The sequence below is a fragment of the Phocoena sinus genome, chromosome 4 (assembly GCF_008692025.1).
Source record: "Phocoena sinus isolate mPhoSin1 chromosome 4, mPhoSin1.pri, whole genome shotgun sequence".
Classification (NCBI taxonomy): domain Eukaryota; kingdom Metazoa; phylum Chordata; class Mammalia; order Artiodactyla; family Phocoenidae; genus Phocoena; species Phocoena sinus.
Window position 1 is genome coordinate 85,427,681 of NC_045766.1, and position 22,664 is coordinate 85,450,344.

At 36.2% G+C, this 22,664-nt stretch overlaps 1 protein-coding gene and 1 pseudogene across 4 annotated transcripts in view; one reads left to right on the forward strand and one right to left on the reverse strand.

Annotated features, from left to right (window-relative positions):
* The window catches only part of CD200R1 (CD200 receptor 1), a 33,671-nt gene extending 15,170 nt beyond the window's left edge, over nt 1–18,501 (forward strand). The window contains exons 1-8 of one of the 4 annotated variants that reach the window (XM_032631397.1): nt 3,962–3,986; nt 4,525–4,608; nt 5,738–5,797; nt 10,863–11,110; nt 11,226–11,477; nt 15,197–15,302; nt 16,015–16,054; nt 16,719–18,501. In XM_032631397.1, coding sequence (XP_032487288.1) covers nt 4,526–4,608; nt 5,738–5,797; nt 10,863–11,110; nt 11,226–11,477; nt 15,197–15,302; nt 16,015–16,054; nt 16,719–16,859 — 930 coding nt within the window. In that variant the 5' untranslated portion in view covers nt 3,962–3,986; nt 4,525 and the 3' untranslated portion in view covers nt 16,860–18,501. Of the gene's footprint in view, nt 1–3,961; nt 3,987–4,524; nt 4,609–5,737; nt 5,798–10,792; nt 11,111–11,225; nt 11,478–15,196; nt 15,303–16,014; nt 16,055–16,718 lie in introns of those variants that run through there. The other 3 variants (XM_032631395.1, XM_032631396.1, XM_032631394.1) reach the window with 3 other exon arrangements.
* A 3,333-nt stretch (nt 18,502–21,834) lies between these two features.
* LOC116753122 lies at nt 21,835–22,374 on the reverse strand (annotated as a pseudogene).
* Nucleotides 22,375–22,664: the final 290 nt, after the last annotated feature.

Here is a 22,664-nt window from a genome sequence, read left to right on the forward strand (position 1 = left end):
AAGTTTTAAATTTTGATAATGTCCAGTTTATCAAATTTTATTTCATGGTTTGTTATTTTGTATTATAAGAAATCTTTGTATATGCCAAAGTCACAGAGATTATCTCCTATGTTTTCTTCTAGAAGTATTACAGTCTCAGCTTTTTACATTTAAGTCAATAATCAAATTTAAGGTAATTTTTTGTATATGTTATTAAGTAGTGGTTAAATTTTTTTTTCGTCTTACATACGGGTATCTAGCTGTTCCACCATCTGTCGTATAAAAGACTTTTCTTTTCCTTTTAAATTGCCTTAACGTTTTTGGTGATAATCAATAGACCACAAATGTGTGAGTTTATTTCCAGACTCTCTATTCCGCTCTATTGAAGTATGTGCCTATCCTTTAGCCAATGCCAATCTGCCTTGATCAGTGCAGCTTCAGAGTAAAGCTTGAAATTAGGTGATATGAGTCTCCCAGTCTTATTCATTTATTAACTGTTGCTTTGGCTATTCTAGGTTTGCACTCCCATAAATATTTCAGCTTCTTAATTTTCACAGAAAAGGCCACTAGATTTTAATTAAAACTGTGTTGAATCTGTAGACCAATTTGAGGAGAGTTGACCCCTTGAGTTTTTCCATCCAAGAACAAGGTATCTATCTCCATCTATATAGGTATTCTTTCATTTATCTTAGTAATATATTTTGTAGTTTTCAGTGTATAAGCCTTGTGCATCTTTTGTTAAATTTATTCCTAAGTTTTTTCTTTTGCATTACTATAATAGAATTGATGTAAAAATTTTATTTTCTAATTATGTGTTGCTAGTATATAAAAATATAATTGTTTTAAAACATTATTAGCATTTTAATACCATGACCTTACTAATTTCAATTAATTCTAGGAGCTGTTTTATAGATTTGTGACAATCATGTCATCTACAAATAAAGACAGTTTTATGTTTCTGTTTCTGATCTATATGCCTTTTTTTCCTCTTGCTTTATTGCAATCGCTAGAACCTGTAGTACAAAATTAAAAAGAAGTAAGAGCAGAAATTCTTGCTTTGTTCTTGATTTTAGAGGGGAAATAGTTCATTATTAGTATGATGTTAGCTATAGGATTTTCATAGATGCTCTTTAACTGTTTGAGGAAGTTTATTTCTATTCCTAGAGTTTTAAAAATCATGAATGAGTGGTGAGTTCTGTCAAACGCTTTTTCTACATCTGCTGAAATGATCATGTTTTTTCTCCCTTATTATGTTAATGTGGTCAGTTTCATTGATTTTTGAGTATTCAATCAACATGCATTCTTGAGAGAAACCTTATATGATCATGTTGTATTACAAGTGCTAGATTTGCTTTGCTAATACGTTGTGAAAATTTTTTGTGTCTTAAAGTTTATAAGGGTTACTGCTCCATCGTTCTTCTTATTTGTAATGTGTTTGCCTGGTTTTGGTGAACAGTGTATTCTACACTCATAAAATGAGTAGGGAAGTGTTCCCTCCTTGTGTGTTTTCTGAAGAGGGTTTGTGTGTAGAACTGGTATTACTTCTTTATTAAATGTTTGCTTAAATTTGTCAGTGTAGCCAATCTGATGGGGAGATTTTTATCAACAAATTTAATTTCTTTAATAAGTATAAGGTTCTTCAGATTATCAGTTTAATCCCAAATGAGGTTTGAAAGCTGTGTCTTTCAATGAATTTGTCCATTTCATCTGTTACTGAATTTGATTAGCATAGTTAATATTTACTTGTTATTCTTTTCATGAATGTAGTATCTATGTTAACGTCCCTTCTTTCATTCCTGATATTTGTGTTCTGTTTTTTTCTTGATAAATATGGCTATTGGTTTATAAATACTGAAGAACTTTTCAAAGAACCAGCTTTTTTTTTTTTTTTTTTTGTCACGCCATGGCTTGCAGGATCTCAGTTCCCCAACCACGGACTGAATCCGGCTCCCGGTTGTGAAAGCACCGAGTCCTAACCACAGGACCACCAGGGAACTCCCAAAGAACCAGCTTTTGATTTTGCTTGTTTTCTGTTTTGTTGATTTCTGCTCTTCTTTTTATTATTTTCTTCTTTCTCTTTTGTTTTTAGCTTCTTTAAGTGGATTTTAGATATTTCTTATTTTGTAATTAATATTTAAAGCTATTAATTTTTCTGTAAGCATTGCTTTAGCTGCATATCACAAAATGTGATACTGTATACACTTTTATCTGTCCCTCTTCTTTCATTAACAATATGCCCTGGAGATCACTCCATAATAGTAATATAAAGATATCTCTCATTCTTTTTAGGAGTTTCATTATACTTCATTTTGTGGATGTCCCATAATTTAGACAACTAGTTCCTTATGGGTGGCTATTTGGGTTATTTCTAAAAGTCTTGCTATTACAATGACGAGTCTTCTGTATATATATTTTTTCATACTGTTGCCTGCATATCTTTGGGATAGATTCTGAGAAGTGATATGGCTGCATCAAAAGGAAAATGCATATGTAACTTTGCTATTTACTGTCATATTTTCCGTTATCGAATTGGTAACATTTTACATTCCCACCAGCAGTATATTGGCATGCCTATCTCTCTACAGTTGTGCAAACAGAGTATGTTGTCAAACTTTTGGGTTTTGACGATCTTATTGGTGAGAAATGGCATTTCTGCATAGTTTTAATTTGTGTTTCTTTTACCATAAATGATGCTGTGCTTCTTTCTAAATGACTAAGAGACATGTATACTTATTTTTCTGTAAACTAACTGTCCATATCTTTAGTCCAGCTTGCTATAGGGTTGTTGACCTTTATTTTTAACCCACCTTGAGCCAGCCACCTGCCAGGGAGCTGCGCAAATCACTCTTTTAAGCACTGAGGATGAAGAATGAACAACATAGATGAAAATCCCTGCTCTCCTGGAGCTTACAATCTTGTGAGGGAGTGGTGGGTTTGGCCCATGAATTTTGGCAATTGTCTCAAATCTTCCTCCTTAGCTTAACTATTCCCATTCATATCCAGCATTTCATAATGCTTGTATCCATGGGCCATTATAATCCTGATTTTATGGACTTGCCTTTTAATGTGCTCTTTCAGATGGTTGTCTATCAGTATTTCTACAGAAACATGGCTTGGACTACCTTCTCCAACTCCCTCAATTTGGGTTAATTTGGGTAGTGTATTTATCCTTGTGTATTTCTTAGGATCCAACCCTTGGTTCCTACTCACTGCAGGAAGAACTACTTGCATGAAAATAATTGGGCAATTGGAGCAGCTTAAAAGTTGGGTGGCCTTGGCCAAATTGCTTCATCACTGTGTATCTATATTTCTTCATCTCTAAAATGAGGATGATAATACCTGTCAATGTGGAGAGACTAAAATGAATAACATGTGCAAATTACCAAAAATCTGTTTCTAACGTTCAAAAATTATTATTTATCAATGTTGTGTAAAAGAAAATGGTAGCTAAGAGAAGTAGTGCATTCAAAATTTCTCCAGAAAAAACACTGTGCACTGATTTTACTGTAAATGTTTTCTCTTTGCTGGACAGATATATCCACTTAGATGCATTAGAGTGTATCATTTCCTTGTGAAAACTTTTAGGAATGTTGTGTCTTCCACAGTTAGAGCCCGCCAATATCCAGCCTCAATTCTAATCACACATCCAGTTTTTCTCACATAATGGCAATATAATACATAATGTGTAGTTCTTTGAAAATCCCGTGGCTTCATGCCTTCTTCTAAATGTCATTCTTTGTGCAATTTTCTTTTTCCTTCTACCTTCCTGGAAAACGGATCTTCTAAGATCCAGCTCAGATATTATCTATTGTAGAGTCTTTCCTAATCTCTTACTACTGCACTCTTAGAATGAAACATCTCTTCTTTTTATCTTCTGGACATTATGTATACTGCTATCATCATACCAACAACTTTATGTTATTATTGTTTACATAGCTAATTTCTCGCCTGGACCTTAGGCTCATGGAGGGAAGAAGCTATTGTTTATTCTGATGTCTCTATGCCTAGTGAGTATTTGCCAGGAGTTGATACCCTAACAATGCTTATTCTCACTTAGAGCTTGCCTTATAAAATTTGAACTTAATAGACAGCTGTCTATACGATGTTATCTCAACAATGTTTAGGAAGCTCCTTTTTTTGCTCTATACCAGCATCCAACCAACACATCACTTCTAAACTTCTTCTACCTCATCACTGGTGCCTGAAAAATCTGTACCAGATAGTAAAACACTTTTTCACAATTGGAGATAGATTAAATGCATATAAGCCTGGGAGAAGAAATACTTTGATTTGAATATAAAGACAGGAGGGTGGTAAGGGGCACTCTGGACTGAAAGTAGGGGTATGCCAAACAGCTAGGAAGATCAATTCAAAAGTTCAAACTGAGACAAATTTTTTATGAGACTTTTGCTTGCCTGTCATAATTTATGTATTTATTGGCAACTGCAACCCTAAATAGCCCAAAGGATGTGAAAAAATGTGATTTTAGGTAGGAGTCAGAAATACTAATGCATATTCCTCTCTTTACTTCATATGCCTTTTCAGAATGCATAAGCACTGTAATGGAAGATCTTGTTACATCAAACAACTCATTAATGCAGCAGATGGTCAAGGACAATTACAGTTGGGGTAATGCTCACCTTTTAATGATAATTCTAATAGAAGAATGCTTGATGCTTGTATGGTTTTTATGTATAGTTTTACTTTTTAACCCCAAGGTAGGTGTATTAGTCAGGGTTCCTGAGAGAAACAGAACAGGATGTACATGTGTGTTGGGCATACATCCTGTAGAGAGAGATTCAGAGAGAGATAAATAGAGATAGAGATAGAGATAGAGATAGAGATAGAGATAGAGATAGAGATAGAGGTAGAGAGAGAGAGAGAGAGAGAGAGAGACACAGAGAGAGAGACAGAGGTTGTGTTACTTTAAGGAATCGGCTCACACGATTGCAGAGGCTTGGCAAGTCCAAAATATGCAGGGTAGGCCAGCAGGCTAGAGACCCAGGGAAGAGTTGCAGTTTGAGTCTGAAGGCAGACTGCTGGCAGAATTCTCTTTCCCATAAGGTTAGTCTTTTTCTATGAAAACCTTCAACTGATTGGATAAGGCCCATCTACATTATGGAGGGTAATTTACTTTACTCAAAGTCTACCGATAGAAAGTACCTTCACAGAAAAATCTCAAATAATGTTTGACCAGGTACCTGGGTACTGTGTCCTAGCCAAGTTGTCACATAAAAGTAACCGTCACGGTAGAAAAATGGGGGAGAAAGACGGATGAACTATTCTTCTCAATTCTGGTTTCAAAATTCTTGAGAAAGTATTCTGATTTGTCCTGCTGGGTGAGGTGCCTACCACTGGACCAGACAATTTTAATCAGGGTGTGGCATCTGGAAGAAGGACTATCATCAGCCCAACTCATGTGAGGTGCCCATGATGGACGAATCCATTATGACTACGGAATGGGTGGAGGCTGCGTTACCTTGTACAGAATAGTTTTACGTATAAAATGAGGCGTCACATAAATGGGGCATCATTGATTAACAGCTTATAAATGTAATTTTCAAATGTTCACGTTTTTTTCCATATAGTGATGGAACAGCTTCTAATTTCTCTTTTTCAAGGATTTTTGTGTAATTTTAGTTACGGTTCGTTGATTTTCTAGCATGTTGTATACAAGCTCTTGTGGAGAAATAATGGTTTTCACTCCATTTAAATATCTAAAATTGATTTCACCTACTTTCCTCTGAATATTTTCTAGCTTCAACAATTACTTCGTCCCTGGCCAGAAAGCAGAGCACTGTAACACCTCCTGCAGAAGGTAGTATGCTGTTTTTGGTTTTTGTTTGTTTGTTTGTTTTTGAGGCCAGTACTGAAGCATGGAATGTTGAGCTTCCTTAGAAACATAGTCGATGGTCTGGACCAAGTCCAGCCTTGTGCCCAGTTGAAGAATATGGTGATCTGAATGCTGTGGGATGAGGGACCTGAACGACCTCACCCATCTTCCCCTAAAACAGCTCCATTCCACTGGAAGACTGTGGAGCTTTCTCTATCAGGCACTGTGCTGGGCTTTGTGGGGAACATAAAGATGAGCAAGACTATCAGAGAGCCCCCAGGGAGCTCAGTTTTGTGGGGGAACCCTGACAGGAGCACAGTTATCACACAGGCAGAGGAGGGAAGCACTCACATCGAGTGTACCAGGAATGTACAGAGGGGCTGATTAAGCACCAAGGCTTAGAGAAGGCCTCACAGATGAGGTAGCATGTGAATCAGGTCTTAAAGGTAGAGTACTTTAATAGAAAAAGAGCATCGTGTAGGGCACCTTAGAGAGTGAAAACGATGTGAGAAATGACACAGAAATGGAATTGTGCTTGGTGTTTTTTTCTGCAGTTTGGGGGAATGTAGTGGGTGATAAGATTGCAAAGTGAGTCAATGTGAAAAAGAGGGCTTTCAAAGCCAATACGAAGACATTTGAACTTATTCTTCAGGCAGTGAGAGATCTCTGGAGGGTTTTAGAGTTGAGGGAATCACATCTGTGTTACAGAATGATGTACTGGCTGCAGTGTAAGGTATGAACTGAAAGGAGAAGGGTTTTGAGACAGAGACAGAAGTTAGGAGGCCTTTGCAGCAATCCAGGTACATGGCAACGAGGACTTAATCTAGGTTGTGGTTGTGAGAAAAGAAAGGAAATGCCCCAAAGCCAATAAGAATTTGTCAGTGTGCATAAGGCTGGATGAGACTGGAAGATATCTGTAGGCAAAGGATGCAGAAAAGATGGGATGTGACTGCTGGTTTGGGAGCAGAGATGAGAATCTACTATCTTCTCAGTGAAGCAAGAAGTGAAATCACCCTAGCTGATCACAGGAGCATATGGAGAATATATCTGTCAGACAGGTGCCAAACCCACTGAGTGTTGTAGAGGTACTGGCCATTGTGTAACTTATCACAACAGGTATGAAAAAGGAAAGAAGAGGATGAAGAAAGGGTGAAAAAATAACAATAACATAAGAACTATCATTATAGGTGTAGGGTGATTGACTGAAGTTTATAGAATGGAGGAAGGTGAAAGAACAGAATATCTGCAGTGCTTGGAATCCTCACCATTAGAGTTACTTCTTCGGATACTGTGCCCCTGTTCAAATACATGTTTATTTGATTAGCAAGAACTTTATTTTACAAAAATGAGTCAGATATTGAGGTTAAATATTAAAGCCTTATACTGCTTATAAGCTAAACTTCCAAATCCCAAGAACAACAGGACATTCACAACTTGCTATCTCGCCAGTCTCTTATTTTTCTGGTTTTATCTTAATCCCGATTCCCTTATGCACATATATGCTTCCCACACCCAACCTCTAGCAGTTCTCTAACAAGCCATGTTCTTGCTTCTCTCCAAGCCTTTGCCAAATTGGAGTTTCTTGCTATGAGGGGATGCCACTTGGAGTGATGGAAAGAGCATGGATTTACCTGCCCTCTTAGATCGGCATTAAAATCCTCCCTCTTCATCTAGTAATATGATCTTTATTTGGCCATGAAATGCAAAGGCTTGAGTACATCACAGAGGGGGCAGATGACACCAAAAGAGGATAGGAGAAATATTAAATGCAAAGTTTAGAAAAAATAAGCTTCATCCACGTAAAAATTTTGCCATACCACAGCTGGTTCTGTTTATGTTAAACTGATGAAATCAATGACGCTCTCCTTCGTTACAGGTGACTTGTGACAGATACACCTAATCACCTGTCAGCAAACCCCTTTCTGTCAGGTACACATGTCAACTTATGCGAAAGCGTGAGCTTCTACATTAGGAGAGGCTTGCCGGTCTTAATTTGTACTTTAAAATATGGAAAAATAGGTCAATGCTATATTTAATCCTGATAATGTTATTGAATGTATGGAAACAAAATCTGTGAGCAAGGTTCACAACAAACTGTCAGGGAGTATATGTGTGAATGAATAGGAAGGAAGGGGAACTCATTGAAAGGCCATATTTGATACTATTACATGCTTGCAATAAAATCCTTTTTATAGAAAATTTACAGAGGAAACTAATCCTTGTTTTTGCATTGATTTGTATTTATATACTATAGTACTTTTTTTCTAGAAGAATACTTCTAAGCATCTCTTACCACTTGGCATCATCATTTTTCATTTTTGTGAGGTGGTTGAACTAAAGAAATTACAGATTATTTAAAAATCTGTTTGTTTATTTATTAGTTAATTTTTATTGGAGTATAGTTGCTTTACAATGTTGTGTTAGCTTCTACTGTACATCAAAATGAATCAGCCAGACATACACATATATCCCCTCCCTTTTGGATTTCCCTCCCATTTAGGACACTACAGTGCACTAAGTAGAGTTCCCTGTGCTTTACAATATGTTCCCATCAGCTGTCTATTTTATACATGGTATCGATAGTATATATGTGTCAATCCCAATCTCCCAATTCCTCCCACCCCACCCCTTTCCCCCTTGGTATCCATACATTTGTTCTCTACGTCTGTATCTCTCTTTCTGCTTTGCAAATAAGGTCATCTATACCACTTTTCTAGATTCCACATATATGAATTAATATATGATATTTATTTTTCTCTTTCTGACTTACTTCACTCTGTATGACACTCTCTAGGTCCACCCACATCTCCACAAATGACCCAATTTCGTTCCTTTTTATGGCTGAGTAATATCAATTGTATATATGTACCACATCTTCTTTATCCATTCCTCTGTTTATGGACATTTAGGTTGCTTCCATGTCCTGGCTATTGTAAATAGTGCTGCTATGAACATTGGGGTGCATGTGTCTTTTTGAATTATGGTTTTCTCTGGCTATATGCTCAGTAGTGGGATTGCTGGGTCATATGGTAGCTCTATTTTAGTTTTTTTTTTTTTTTTTTTTTTTTTTTTTTTTGCGGTACGCGGCATCTCACTGCTGTGGCCTCTCCCGTTGCGGAGCACAGGCTCCGGACGCGCAGGCTTAGCGGCCATGGCTCATGGGCCCAGCCGCTCTGCGGCACGTGGGATCCTCCCAGACTGGGGCACGAACCCGTGTCCCCTGCATCGGCAGGCGGACTCTCAACCACTGCGCCACCAGGGGAGCCATATTTTTAGTTTTTTAAGGAAGCTCCATATTATTTTCCATAGTGGCTGTATCAATTTTCATTCCCACCAACAGTGTAAGAGGGTTCTCTTGTCTCCACACCCTCTCCACCATTTACTGTTTGTAGATTTTTTGATGATGGGCATTCTGACCGGTGTGAGGTGATACCTCATTGTAGTTTTGATTTGCATTTCTCTAATAATTAGAGATGTTGAGTATCTTTTCATGTGTTTGTCGGCCATCTGTACGTCTTCTTTGAAGAAATATCTGTTCAGGTCTTCCGCCCATTTTTGGATTGGGTTGTTTGTTTTTTTTGATGTTGAGCTGCATGAGCTTCTTGTATGTTTGGAGATTAATCCTTTGTCAGTTGCTTCATTTGCAAATATTTTCTCCCATTCTGAGGGTCGTTTATTTGTCTTGTTTATGGTTTCCTTTGTGGTGCAAAAGCTTTTAAGTTTAATTAGGTCGCACTGGTTTATTTTTGATTTTATTTCCACTACCCTAGAAGGTGGATCAAAAAAGATCTTGCTGCGATTTATGCAAAGAGTGTTCTTTGTATGTTTTCCTCTAAGAGTTTGATAGTGTCTGGCCTTACATTTAGGTCTTTAATCCACTTTGAGTTTATTTTTGTGTATGGTGTTAGGGAGTGTTCTAATTTCATTCTTGTACATGTAGCTGTCCAGTTTTCCTAACACAGCATTGTAAAGCAACTACACTCCAATAAAAATTAATTAATAAAAAAAAAGAGTGAGATCGATGTAAATATACTGATATGGTGATAGGTCTATTATATATCAACAAAAAAGAAAAAGACTTAGGACAATATACACAGTATGATATGCAATATACATCTCAATTTATATATATATATGTATTAAAATATGCATGTTTGTATGTAAATACATACTTAAGTGTGCATATTTACATCTGAAAGACAGAGCACGTGCTTCTCGTTGTTTTGTAGACTTAGGAAGTACATCTGAGGTGTTAGGAAGAATAAAGGAAATTTTTATTCTTTACATAAATAAATAAATAAAATCTGCTGATTTAACTGATTTTGTGATTCACTGAATAAAAATTAAACAAAATAATTTCCACCTTGTTCAGCCTGATTGCCATCTTAGCTATTTTTAATGAAAGTACCGTATCTTTCCACATTTATGTTTGTCTGAATTGCCACCCTTAAGGATAGGTGTTTACTTCTGATGTTACTGATTTTCACTTTCATCAAAACTTAGGAGGAGAAAACCACATCACTAATTATTCCATTTTTTTTCCCCCTGAGGAGCATGAGTTGTATGATAAATCTAATAGTCTCTGAAGCCAAAAGATTAGATTTAGAAAACTGCCTTTGTCTTTTAACTTAGATTCTGCATTCTCATCTGTTTGTCTTATAGATCAAATCTCCTGAATTAATTTCATAACACTTTTAACAATTTTGTCACATATATAATTCATGTTGTTTTCCTAATGATGCATAATCCTGGAGGAAGTTGGTTAATCTTTGGATGGGTTTAATACTTTATGTATACTTCATGAATGTTAATTTCTTACGTAAGTCTAATATTTCTGGAATAAGACCTCGCTAAGTAATGTTCAAGTACAATTTCATGTAATATGCTGTGAATAAATTTTAACACTGAAATTCTTTATCAAGCTTTTCTCTTATTATTCTCTGTATTTGTGCATGTGTGTCTGTGTGTGTGTGTGTACAGTTAACACTTCACTATCAGTACCAGTGGGTACAAAGGCTGTGCTCTCTTGCCCTCTTGTGCTGTGTACAAGTATACTGCTAACAACATGGGAAATAGTCCTCAGAGACAAGTTGCCCTGCTTCAGAGCCTTCAGGGGTGATACAAATGAGACCAAGGGAAGAAACTGTACCGACGAGAGAATAACCTGGGCCTCCAGACTTGACGAGAATCCTGCCCTTCAGATTGATCCAGTGGCCATCACTCATGATGGGTATTACAGGTGTCAAATGGTAACACCTAATGGGAATTTCCATCGTGGATATCACCTCCAAGTGTTAGGTAAGGAACATCATATATTGTGGTGTTTCAGATAACCAGATTTTGGGCTGAAACAAATCTCCGAATTCCATGTCCCATGTGTTAAGACTGAAGCACTTCCCCTACATTTCTGCAGTGCCCCCTGAGGTGACCCTGGTTCAAACTGAGAATGGAACTGCAGTGTGCAAGGCAGTTGCAGGGAAGCCAGCTGCACAGATCTCCTGGACCCCAGAGGGAGATTGTGTCACTGAGCAAAAACATCATTGGGGCAACGACACAGTGACCATCCAGAGTACATGCTACTGGGAGGGCCGCCATGTACTTAATGTGTCCTGCTCTGTCTCCCACTTGACTGGCAACAAGAGTCTGTCCATGGAGCTGGATCAAGGTTAGTAATTTTTCTAGTTTTGTTTTTGATTTTTCCATTCTTTCAGAAGAGTTACCTTAAGAAGAAAAAAGGAGTGTGCAGAGGAATTTCATTCAAGGATGTCCTTTCCACCCTCCACTTTATCTCCCTTTCCTCCTCAAAGTAAAGAGATTGCCTGGAAGAATAATACAAAAATTTATTGTAAAAAGCCATATTATCAAATGCAGTTTATTCTACTTCTTTTTTTTTTTTTTCCCGGCCATGCTGCACAGCTTCCAGGATCTCAGTTCTGGGACCAGGGATTCGAACTGGGCCATGGTAGTGAAAGCCCGAATCCTAACCACTAGGCCGCTAGTGAACTTCCCAATTTATTCTTCTTTTAATGTTCTCTTCTGTACTGCTAAATTGGCTTGTGTAGTGTACTTTTACATAAATATTTATGATTTTAATAGACAGATAATGGGTAATTTTAAACAAATAATTATTATTTTATTAGAAGAATAACGTTGCTCATAAATTATCTTCATGAATTTTCAGTCTGGTAGAATTCTCTCCTCCAGGGTCTTCCAGTGAAATTTCTTTAATGTCTTATAATAGTATCTATGATTCAGTTCATTACAGTTCAGTTTCTCTACTCTCTGCTCCCATCTACTCTTATTTCTTGTTATAAAAAATATTATTCAAATCAACATAACTCATATAGTTTAAAGTCTATGTTGTTCTATAGGGCTACCATGAAAAACGTTAGCCATCTCTCTGCCTCTCCAACCCCACCTCTCCATTCTTACACAACTCTCTAGAGACAAGTACTTCCAGATCTTCAAGTGTTTCTTCTAGTAATTGACTCAGTTTTTATAAACAACATGGTTGTGCTGCTATTTCTTAATATAACAAATTTAAACCTAGTGTACCCACTTCCTCTTATGGTAGATGAGGATTTAACTTTACCTTCTCTTCCCTCACCATTCATATGTAGTAAAATAGCAATTTTTGGTTAAATTAAATAGCCAGTGTTTACATTATTTTGAACATGTATGTTTTGTTAAGCTCTGAATCAAGAAATAAACTCATACTTTCATTTTTGAATAACTTTTTGTTTTTCCTGGCCTTAATTGCTTTCCTTTTTCATTTCCTTAATAATGCATGTACCTATTATTAATTATCACTAACACTAAAAACAAAACAAAACAAAACCCTAGAAAACGCCTCTTAATACTGCTTTCCACATGGTCAGATTTGTTAGGTAATGTCAGTTCCATTTTTTTTTCCTTGAAGACATTCTTTCTTGAGTTTTTACACGCTCTTGTTCTAATCTGGCCTGGTTGGTCACGAGACATGCTGCACAGCTATTGTCCTGGATGTTCTCTTTCCCTCAGTCCTCTGGTTGATGCCACGTCTGTGTAATCTGAGTTCCCTCTGCCTTCCTGACATTTGTTTGTTTTAATCTTTCTTCCACATACAAGGCTTTCCTTAACTCCTTGGCTATCCGTTCACTTAAAAGTGAACACTAAGGAGATGATTGGAAGCTATATTATCTATGAGTGGGTTTGTTAGCTAGTAGGTTTCCATAGGGTGAAAACAGATGATTGTTTTAAAATTGGGGATTCCTTATTTCCTTATGTACCTGAAGGTCTTTTCTCTGAGGCTATTCAGACTCTGCAGAAAATAAGTCTCCAGTCTCTTGCCTGGGAGGGATAATCCTGACTATCAGTGTTCTGGGAGCAGGGAGGAGAGGGGAGTGTGTGTGTGTGTGTGTGTGTGTGTGTGTGTGTGTGTGTGTATGACTGTTGAGAACTCAACTTTCTTTTAATGACACTTCATCTTCACCCTCCATTATGTCTGGATCCTTGACACTCTGGAGTTTCTCCAGTTCATCTTCTTTGGGTCACACTTCCTGTTTTCTGCTGGTTGGGGAAGGTGTGATAACGTGGTTGCACGGGCTGGGAGGAGACTTGGCAGCCCATCTGTTCTTAATACAGACCTTCAAGGAAGCTTCCAACTTTAGCTCCACGCTTCACTCCCTACATTCCCCCTTCTCTATATTTGGTCTTTCCTACTCTAGAGTCTTCCTGGAGTTCACTAAGGTTTATACTTATTTCACTCTGAATTATTGGCCATTCTTCTGTTCAGTTCTCACCCTAAAAACAAGTTGAAATCTTTCATCTGCTCTTGTCTTCATCCATGTTCTCTTTGTCTTTGCCAGTCTATACGTTAAAAAATTCTCTGCTGATATTTTAGTAAGTGTTAAGAAAGGAGAAGAGGAAAACACATGGGTTTAAACCACAATTTTCTAATATCTATTCTTAAAGTTTTATATACATATTAATAGTTCAGCAGTATTTACTGAGAAGAGTAATTGCCACTGGTTATGTATGAAGTCCAACCACCCAGTATTACAATATGATGTCATATTTATAGAATCTCAGAACTGGAGGGACTCTCTAGTCCACTCCCACCCAGTGCAGATATGTCTTCCTCGCAGGGTGGACCTTCACCTGGTGCTAGTGCACTTCCAATAAAAGAGAGCCCATTAGTTTGAAAGAGAGGGTTTCAAAACAATGTGGTCATTTTAAAATGCAAAACTAAACTTCTTTTTCAAATAAAAATCCAATGTTTAAAAACAAAGTATTGAAGGAAGGTGGAGGGACTGGATGCGGCCTCCACTTACCTTCCTCTGCTGCCCCAGCCGCGTTCACGAAACACCAGGAGCACAGTCTCAAAACCTCTCAGAGCTGGCAATTCCTTGGTCGACTTGTCCTCCTATCAGATTGAACTTTGTATTGCTGCCAGCAGTCAGTGAATAGTTTAAAGTTGCTGCCATGCATTCATTTCAGTTTCAATGCCCTGGAAGAAAGGTGACTTCAGAATTAGGGTTATTTATCCAAATAGTTTCCTTACAACTCTATTTATTTCTGAATGTTGGAGATGAGAAACACTCTATTACTATAACAGAGAGGTCTAAATTTCACATCTCTCTTACAGGAATTCACCACATGAATCCTTAAAGCAACAAAATACTGATACAAGATGATGTCTTGTTGAAAACTTAAGAGTCTGAAATGATAAAGCAATTTAATTATAACAATTATTTGAACTATAAATGGATCAAAAGTTTTTCAAATAAAATCACAGAAATGAATTTCATGTATTGTGAGACATTCTTGAACCATGCTATATATATAGTTTTTAAACAGACTTTATTTTTTAGAGCAGTTTTATGATGACGGAGTATTGAGTGGAAAGTACAGAGCTCCCATATAACCCTTGACCCTACACATGCATGGTCTCCCTGTCTATCTAAATTCCCCGCTCCGCGGTTGTACCTTTGTTATAATGAATGACCCTACCTTAACACATCATTATCACTCAAAGTCCATAGTTCACATTAGGGTTCATTCTAGGTGCACATTCTATGAGTTCTGACAAATGTATAAATGCCATGTATTCACCGTTATAGTATAATATAGTGTAGTTTCACTGCCATAAAAGTCCTCTATGTTCCACCTATTTATCCCTCCTTCCACCTTAACTTCTAACAACCCCTGATCTTTTTACTCCATAGTTTTGTATTTTCCAGATGTCATATGGTTGGAATCATACAGTATTTAGCCTTTTCAGATTGGTTCCTTTCACTTAGTAATATGCTTTTAATTTTCCTCCATGATTTCATGGCTTGATAGCTCATTTCTTTCTACTGCTGAATAATAGTAAATCATACATTTTTGTGTCTACATTTACAGATGCCAAAACATCAGCACCCTTAAGAATTTTACGTATCGTTCCCCCTATTTTTATTATCTTGGTCATCGTTGGATCCATTTGGCTTTTGAAAATCAGTGGCTGCAGGTACTGACTGATGCTTTCTCTTCTCCTGCTTTATTGGATTAGAAAAGAGTCAAAAAATGGAATTGACTGGGTAAAAAAGGAACTCTGCTCAATATTCTGTAATAACCTAAATGGGAAAAGAATGTAAAAAAGAATCGATATATGTATATGTATAACTGAATCACTTTGCTGTACACCTTAAACTAACACAACATTGTAAATCAACTATAGTCCAATATAAAATAAAAATTAAAAAAAAGATGTTAACCTCAGTTCTCTCATAAGCGTGTCCTGAAAATAACAGACTTGGACTACACTAATGACAAGGGGGATTTTTCTAGGTTACTTAGACATGCAAGCATAGTGAATTAGACATGCAAGCATAGCCCACTTGGGGCAGGATCTTGGGAGAGACAGTGCATGCTATTTTCTATTTGAGAAAAGAATTACAGTGATTCATTTCATACACCAAATATGAGGTGTCACATATATTCTATTACATCAAACTTCTTTGCATAATTTCACTTCCTTTTCCAAAATCCAGAATTATCTTATTTGGACGAATTAACTTACAAGCAGCATTCTTCATTCATTTCTGGTAGTTCATTTCTGATTTATTAAGGCTTCTATCAAAATGAACCACAATTGTCAATAGCATACTGTTTTGTTTTTCCATTTTCAATCTGAAAAATAATGTTTTGACATTCACTCCAGCTAATTTTTATTTTTGCAGAAAATTGAAAAAAACAGAACATACTTCAGTTTTTGAGGAGGTAAGATTAAAAAGAATATTTATAAACTTTTAAGCTATGTAGTCTGAAAATCTAGTCACATAACTTGTAATTTGCATCATTATTAGTATTTTAGTTGAAAAGCAAAAATTCTAACTTTACAGTGCTGTCAGGTGTACTTATTCTGTTAATTATCCACCAAGTACTATTTATATACACTCCAAATCCATATTTTTATTTCAAGAACTGCATCCTACAAAAGACATAATGTTTGCCTCATTTGGGCTGTAATCTTTGGAGAAGTTGAATTGGTACTTCCTCTCCCATTAAACCAGCTCTAATTCTTGACTTCCTTTTTTCAATACCATCATCATTTCTCTCTTACCCAAGCTTAAAACCTATCCAGCTCTATAATCTCTTATAGCCAATAGCTTACCAAGTCTTTGACACTCTCCTCTGAAATACTTCTCATATCACTCCATTCTTCTCCACTCCTACTTTCAGACAACTGCTATCATGTCACACTGAGACTTAAATAATCAATAATTTTTTGATAAAATATTAGAAAAGTCTTGCTCTTATGTTCATGTAAGCCCAGAGACTACTATTGGTAGATACTAAAGCTGTGGGCCCTTGTTAGAAAAACATAGGTGGTTACTGATTTCTGGCTTTTTTGAATTGATTTTAACTTTGGGTTATTTCTTAGGATGAAATGCAGCCCTATGCCAGCTACACAGAGAAGAACAATCCACTTTATGATACTACAAACAGGGTGAAGATGTCTAAGGTGTTACAAAGTGAAGTTGATGGGATGAGTCTCCATACTGTATATGTTCCTGAAGTGTAGCACCAGGACAAATGAATCAAGATACAGTACAGATACTGTTTTGATTTTCTTGGAGTTCTGGAATGGAAGGCTTATTTTGAAATTAGCTTTTCAAAGATTCTTAGAAGACAGAGACATTCTAGAGGATTTGCATTCATATCCTTATACATTTGAAATTTTAGAATTTTAGCTGTTACTATGTAGTTCTTTGAAGAACTGATATTATTACAAAGAAAGCTCATGCTCATGATAAAATATTCAAATTGTTCAATACAGTAGATGATGAAAACTGAGTTACCTCAAGTAACTCCACAGAAGGAAAAATTAACCAACAGTTTTTATGTAATCTTCTAGAAAATTTCTATGTGCATATGTCATATCTATATGTGCATGGTATATGTGTGCACTTATATGTCCATTTACATATACATACACATATCCTTGTCAAGACACAAATGGGAACATACCATAGTTTTGTTCTGTACTTACAGAAAGCTAATAATGTAGTATATCCTGAAGATCTTTTGTATCAACACAAGCAAAGCTACCTCATTCTTCCTAATGGTTACAAAAAATTCCATTGTATGTAATGGAATTTAATTTAATTAACCACAACTCTAGTGGTGGACATTTAGAGTAAGTTTTGTTTGTTTTGCTATTATAAACAATACTACATAGAATGTTTCTTGTGACTATATCTCTTTGTATGTATTTGAATATATTTGTAAGATAATTTCCTTGAGTGAAATTGCCAGGTCAAAGGGTTTGTGCATTTCTTTTATTGACTAATATGTCAAACTGTGTCAATTTACATTCCCTCCAACCCTGTTTGAATGTGCCTTTTCTGTTATTTTAATATCTGTAAAATGCCAACCTACTGTTAGCTAATATGATATAAGATTATAATAAGAATTTCACTATTTAATAAAACTGAATTTATATTTTTCTTTAATGCTTGTGTGTGAAAGAGAGAGAGAGAGAGAGAGAGAGGGAGAGGGAGAGAGGGATGGAGGGAGGGAGAGAGGGAGGACAGACATGTGAGGACATTAGCTTCTTCTGAACTTATATCTCTATAGAGGTATTGCTATCTAATGCCTAATAGTTTTGCAGATGTGATAAATTGGAAATGTGTATTTTTATGGTGTGCACTTTACTGTGATGCATTTATCAAATAACAATTTTATAACCAGCTAAATATGCATTATGGAGGACTTGAGATATTTATAAAATATGATCTATGTGCTAAGGGAATAGCCATGGGATGACATGACCCTTTTCTACATTTTTCTATGGAATAAAATGTTGGGAATGTGTATATTAATCATTTTTAATATTATTAACTATATGTTTTAATTATGAAAAATATGTCTATTTACTCCATAGCAGGAAAAAATGATACTGAAAATTAAAAATTTTCAACATGGTAGAAATTAAAACAAAATCCATTTCATTCTTTAATTGTGCCATTTGAAATGTTTAAGACAGCTATTTTGTTTTGTTAATATGTTTGTCTCCCAGAAGACATTTTGGTTCCTCTAGGCTTTATCCTTAAAAGGATTTTTAGTCTATTTTGGATGTAAAACTGATGATAACACCTGACATGATATTTTGTGTATATATGTACTACATCTTCTTTATCTGTTCCTCTGTTGATGGACATTTAGGCTGCTTCCATGTCCTGGCTATTGTAAATGGTGCTGCAATGAACATTGTGGTGCATGTATCTTTTGAAATTATGGTTTTCTGTGGGTATATGCCTAGGAGTGGGATTGCTGGGTCATATGGTAATTCTATTTTTAGTTTTTTAAGGAACCTCCGTACTGTTCTCCATAGAGGCTGTACCAATTTACAGTCCCACCAACAGTGTAGGAGGGTTCCTTTTTCTCCACACCCTCTCCAGCATTTATTGTTTGTAGATTTTTTGATGATGGACATTCTGACCAGTGTGAGGGTGAATTTAAACTTTTAATGAGAGAATTTAAACCATTCATATTTGTTGTGATTACTTACATATTTGGCCATATTTCTATAATCTTATTTTACATGTCTCATTTACTATGTTTCCTCCCCCAGCTCTGTTTTATTTTTTCTTTTACTCTGCTTTGCTGGATTGATTATTTACAATAGTCAAGACATAGAAACAATCTATGTGTCCATTGGTGGATGCATGGATAAAGAAAATGTGGTAAATACCTACAATGTACTATAATTCAGCCATAAAAAAGAATGAAATCTTGCTATTTGTGCCTACATGGGTGGACTTTGAGGGCATTATGCTGAGTGGAATAAGTCAGACAAAGAAAGATAAATACCATATGAACTCACTTATGTAGAATCTAAAACAAAACAAAACAAAAAAAACCCAAACCAAGTTCACAGATACAGAGGATAGATTGGTTGTTGCCAGAGGTGGGGGGTAGGGGGTGGGTGAAATGGGTGAAGGGAGTCAAAAGGTATAAACTTCCAGTTATAAAATAAATAAGTCATGGGGATATAATGTACAGCATGGTGACTACAGTTAATGATACCCTGTGCTGCACATTTGAAAGATGCCAATAGAGTAAATCTTAAAAGTTCTCATCATAAGGAAAAAAATTGTAACTATGTGTGGTGACATGTGTTACCTGGTCTTATTGTGATGATCATTTTATAATATATTCAAGTAACAAATCATTATGTTGTACACCTGAAACTAATATAATGTTATATGAGTTAATTATTCCTCAATAAAAAATGAAAAGGCAACCTACAAAATGGAACAAAATATTTGCAAACCATATATCTATAGGAGGTCAATATTCAAAATATATAAGGAACTCATAAAACCCAAAAACAAAACAAAACAAAACCAAATACTCTAATTTAAAACTGGACAAAGGACATGAGTAGACATTTTTCCAAAGAAGACATATAAATGGCCAACAAGTACACAAGAAGGTGCTCAACATCACTAGTCATCAAGGAGATGACAATCAAAGTCATGATGAGCTATAACCTTGTACCTTCTAGGATGGCTATCATCAACAAGAAAAGAGGTAACAAATGTTGGCAAGGATGTGAAGAAAAGGGAACCCTTGTGCACTGTTGGTGGGAATGTAAACTGGTAAACCACTATGTAAAACAGTATGGAGATTCCTCAAGAAATTAAAACTAGAACTACCACATGATTCACTAATCCTACTTCTAAGTATATATCCAAAGGAAATGAAACTATTATTTTGAAGAGATATCTGTGCTTTCATTTTCACTGAAGCATTATTCATAATAGCCAAGGTATGGAAATAACCTAAGAGTGTGTTGGCGGATGAATGAATCAAGAAAATGTGGTATATACATGTAATGGATTATTATTCAGCCTTTAAAAAGAAAGGAAATCCTATCATCTGTGACAATATGGATGAAGCTGGAAGGCATTATGCTAAGTGAAATAGGCCAGAGAGAGAAAGACGAATGTTGCATGGTATCACTTATATGTGGAATCTAAGGGAAAAAAAGTCAAAATCATAGAAACCGAGTAGAATGGTGATTATCAGGGGTTGGGATGTTGGGGAAATGGGGAGATACTGGTCAAAGGGTACACACCTTCAATTATAAGATGAATAAGTTCTGGGAATCTAATGTACAGCGTGGTGACTATAGTTAATGATACTGTATTGTATACTCGAAACTTGCTAATTTCAAGTATACAAAGAAAGGTACTATGTGAGGTGATGGGTTTGCTTTTAAAAAACTTCCTATGACTGATGTTAGAAATGACAACCACCAACTCCCAAATACTATATTAAATCTCTGTCAGAGATACTAAAGAACAATTTTGAAAGGGTGTGAATTCCCCTACAACTTAGGTGTAGTGATGAACTACAGAATATCCTAATTAATTAGAGGTATCCCTTATGGATGGATCATGTATATAACACCTCAAATTATTTTATTCCATCCATGTGTTGCAGCTTCTGAAATTAGGCCAGTAAGGTCTGTAAGTTTGCAACCAACTTCCTTTCTATTATCCTAAATTTACTAACATCAAGATTCGAGATATAGACCCCAGTTTCAATTTTTTTTTTTCAGCGTACTTCCCACTTTTACTAGACACACCAAATACACACCAGATACATATTTTTAAAATGGGCTTTACAATGTATAGTTTTATCACCTCGTTTACAATTAAATATATTGTGAACATTTTATCTTTTACCACCGTTAAAATAATTGCATAGTATGGAGAAATCATAATGTATTAAGCACTCTTAATACATTGGAGGACTTTACATAGAATTTTTTTTTTCAAGGCGACTTTATTCTCTTTTCAAATCCTTGAGAAAACTGGTGCCCTTGTCTTATACAGCTTCCTATAGATGATAGAAACTTGTCCTTCAACTTACCTTTTTAACTTGCTTCTCTATACCCATCTGATCAACCAAGTAATTCATTTTATTTTCTCAACTCTTTCTCATTTGTTCCCACTTTAATATCTAGTCTCCTAGGGACACACGCACACTTCCGTTTCTCCAGCATCCTGTCTCTCACCTCCGATATCTGCCCCTCTCTTCTCCTTTGCTCCCTTTACAGATACTTCCTTTCCTTTCCTTTTCAAGATATTATCTTAATTGATTTTGATCAACTCTATTCAGTGCTTTATACTCAGTTCCACACTGGGAGTAACCTTTAATAATCTGAAGATAGAATTCAATTGTTTAAAGGAAACTATTAATAAGCCCTTGCTAGAGTTACATGTATCAAGAAACATAGGACTTGGGCACAAGATATGGGTTACTTTTTTTTTTTAAGTAGTTTTTTGGAGAGGGCAGGGCAGAGGAAAATAGTTGGTACTTTAAGGAAATGTTAGGGACCATCTATTCACTATTTCACTGTGTTAGGGAAATCTATTCACTATTTCAAGGCAACTAACAAATCATCATCTCTCAGGTGGGACATTGGAGGGACAGCCTTTACAGGTCATGAAATTTGTATGACAAATATTGCATGCAAACATGGGTTAATTATAACTTTGTATAGCAAGGCAGATGACAGGTGGCATAAGAGCACATGCAGACAGTGTTAATTCTGGAGTCCCAGAAGCTGTGAGGTGGTTATCCATCACAACCAGGTAGGAATGACTGAGGAAGGCAGCAAAGCTGGCCATGCCAGCACTTACACATGGAACACTTCCTGGGCCACCAGGTGTGATGGGGCACAGGTCCACAGTTCTCTTTGTGCAAGTCATGCTCACAGTTCCGTCCATAGAAAGAGGGAGGGCAGGCAAAAGGGACCCCAGGATGCAGGTTTCCCCATACAGACAGGAGCTATTTAGCTCCTTACTGTCCTGGATTCCCATGGATGGTACAAACTGGGAAGGTTGATGATGAATTGCAGGCTCCTCCCAGGACTGAAGGTCATCATCTCCGAAGGCCAGGTCTCCCTGTGATCGATGGGCAAGTTCATGGTGGCCCAATCGAGCAACTAGTTGAAATGCTCTGGAAAAAGCCATGATCAAAATCACACTGGAAGAGAAGCACTCCATCTTCCTTCAGTCCATGTCTCACAGGTCAGTCCTAATAAACGCTTTGACTATAACCTTCAGGGAGATTCTCAGCCACACTTGACTTTCAATTTTTTTCATTGAAATAATTAAATAATTATAGATTCACATGTAAGTGTAAGAAATAACACAAGAGATCCCTGTGCACCATTCTTAGTTTACCTCAATGATAACATTCTGCTAAATTATACTATATTGACAGTAACCAAGATATTGACAGTAATAAAATTCACCAATTAAAAGAATCCCAACTTTCATCTTCAAATGTGTAGACGAATTATCTATCT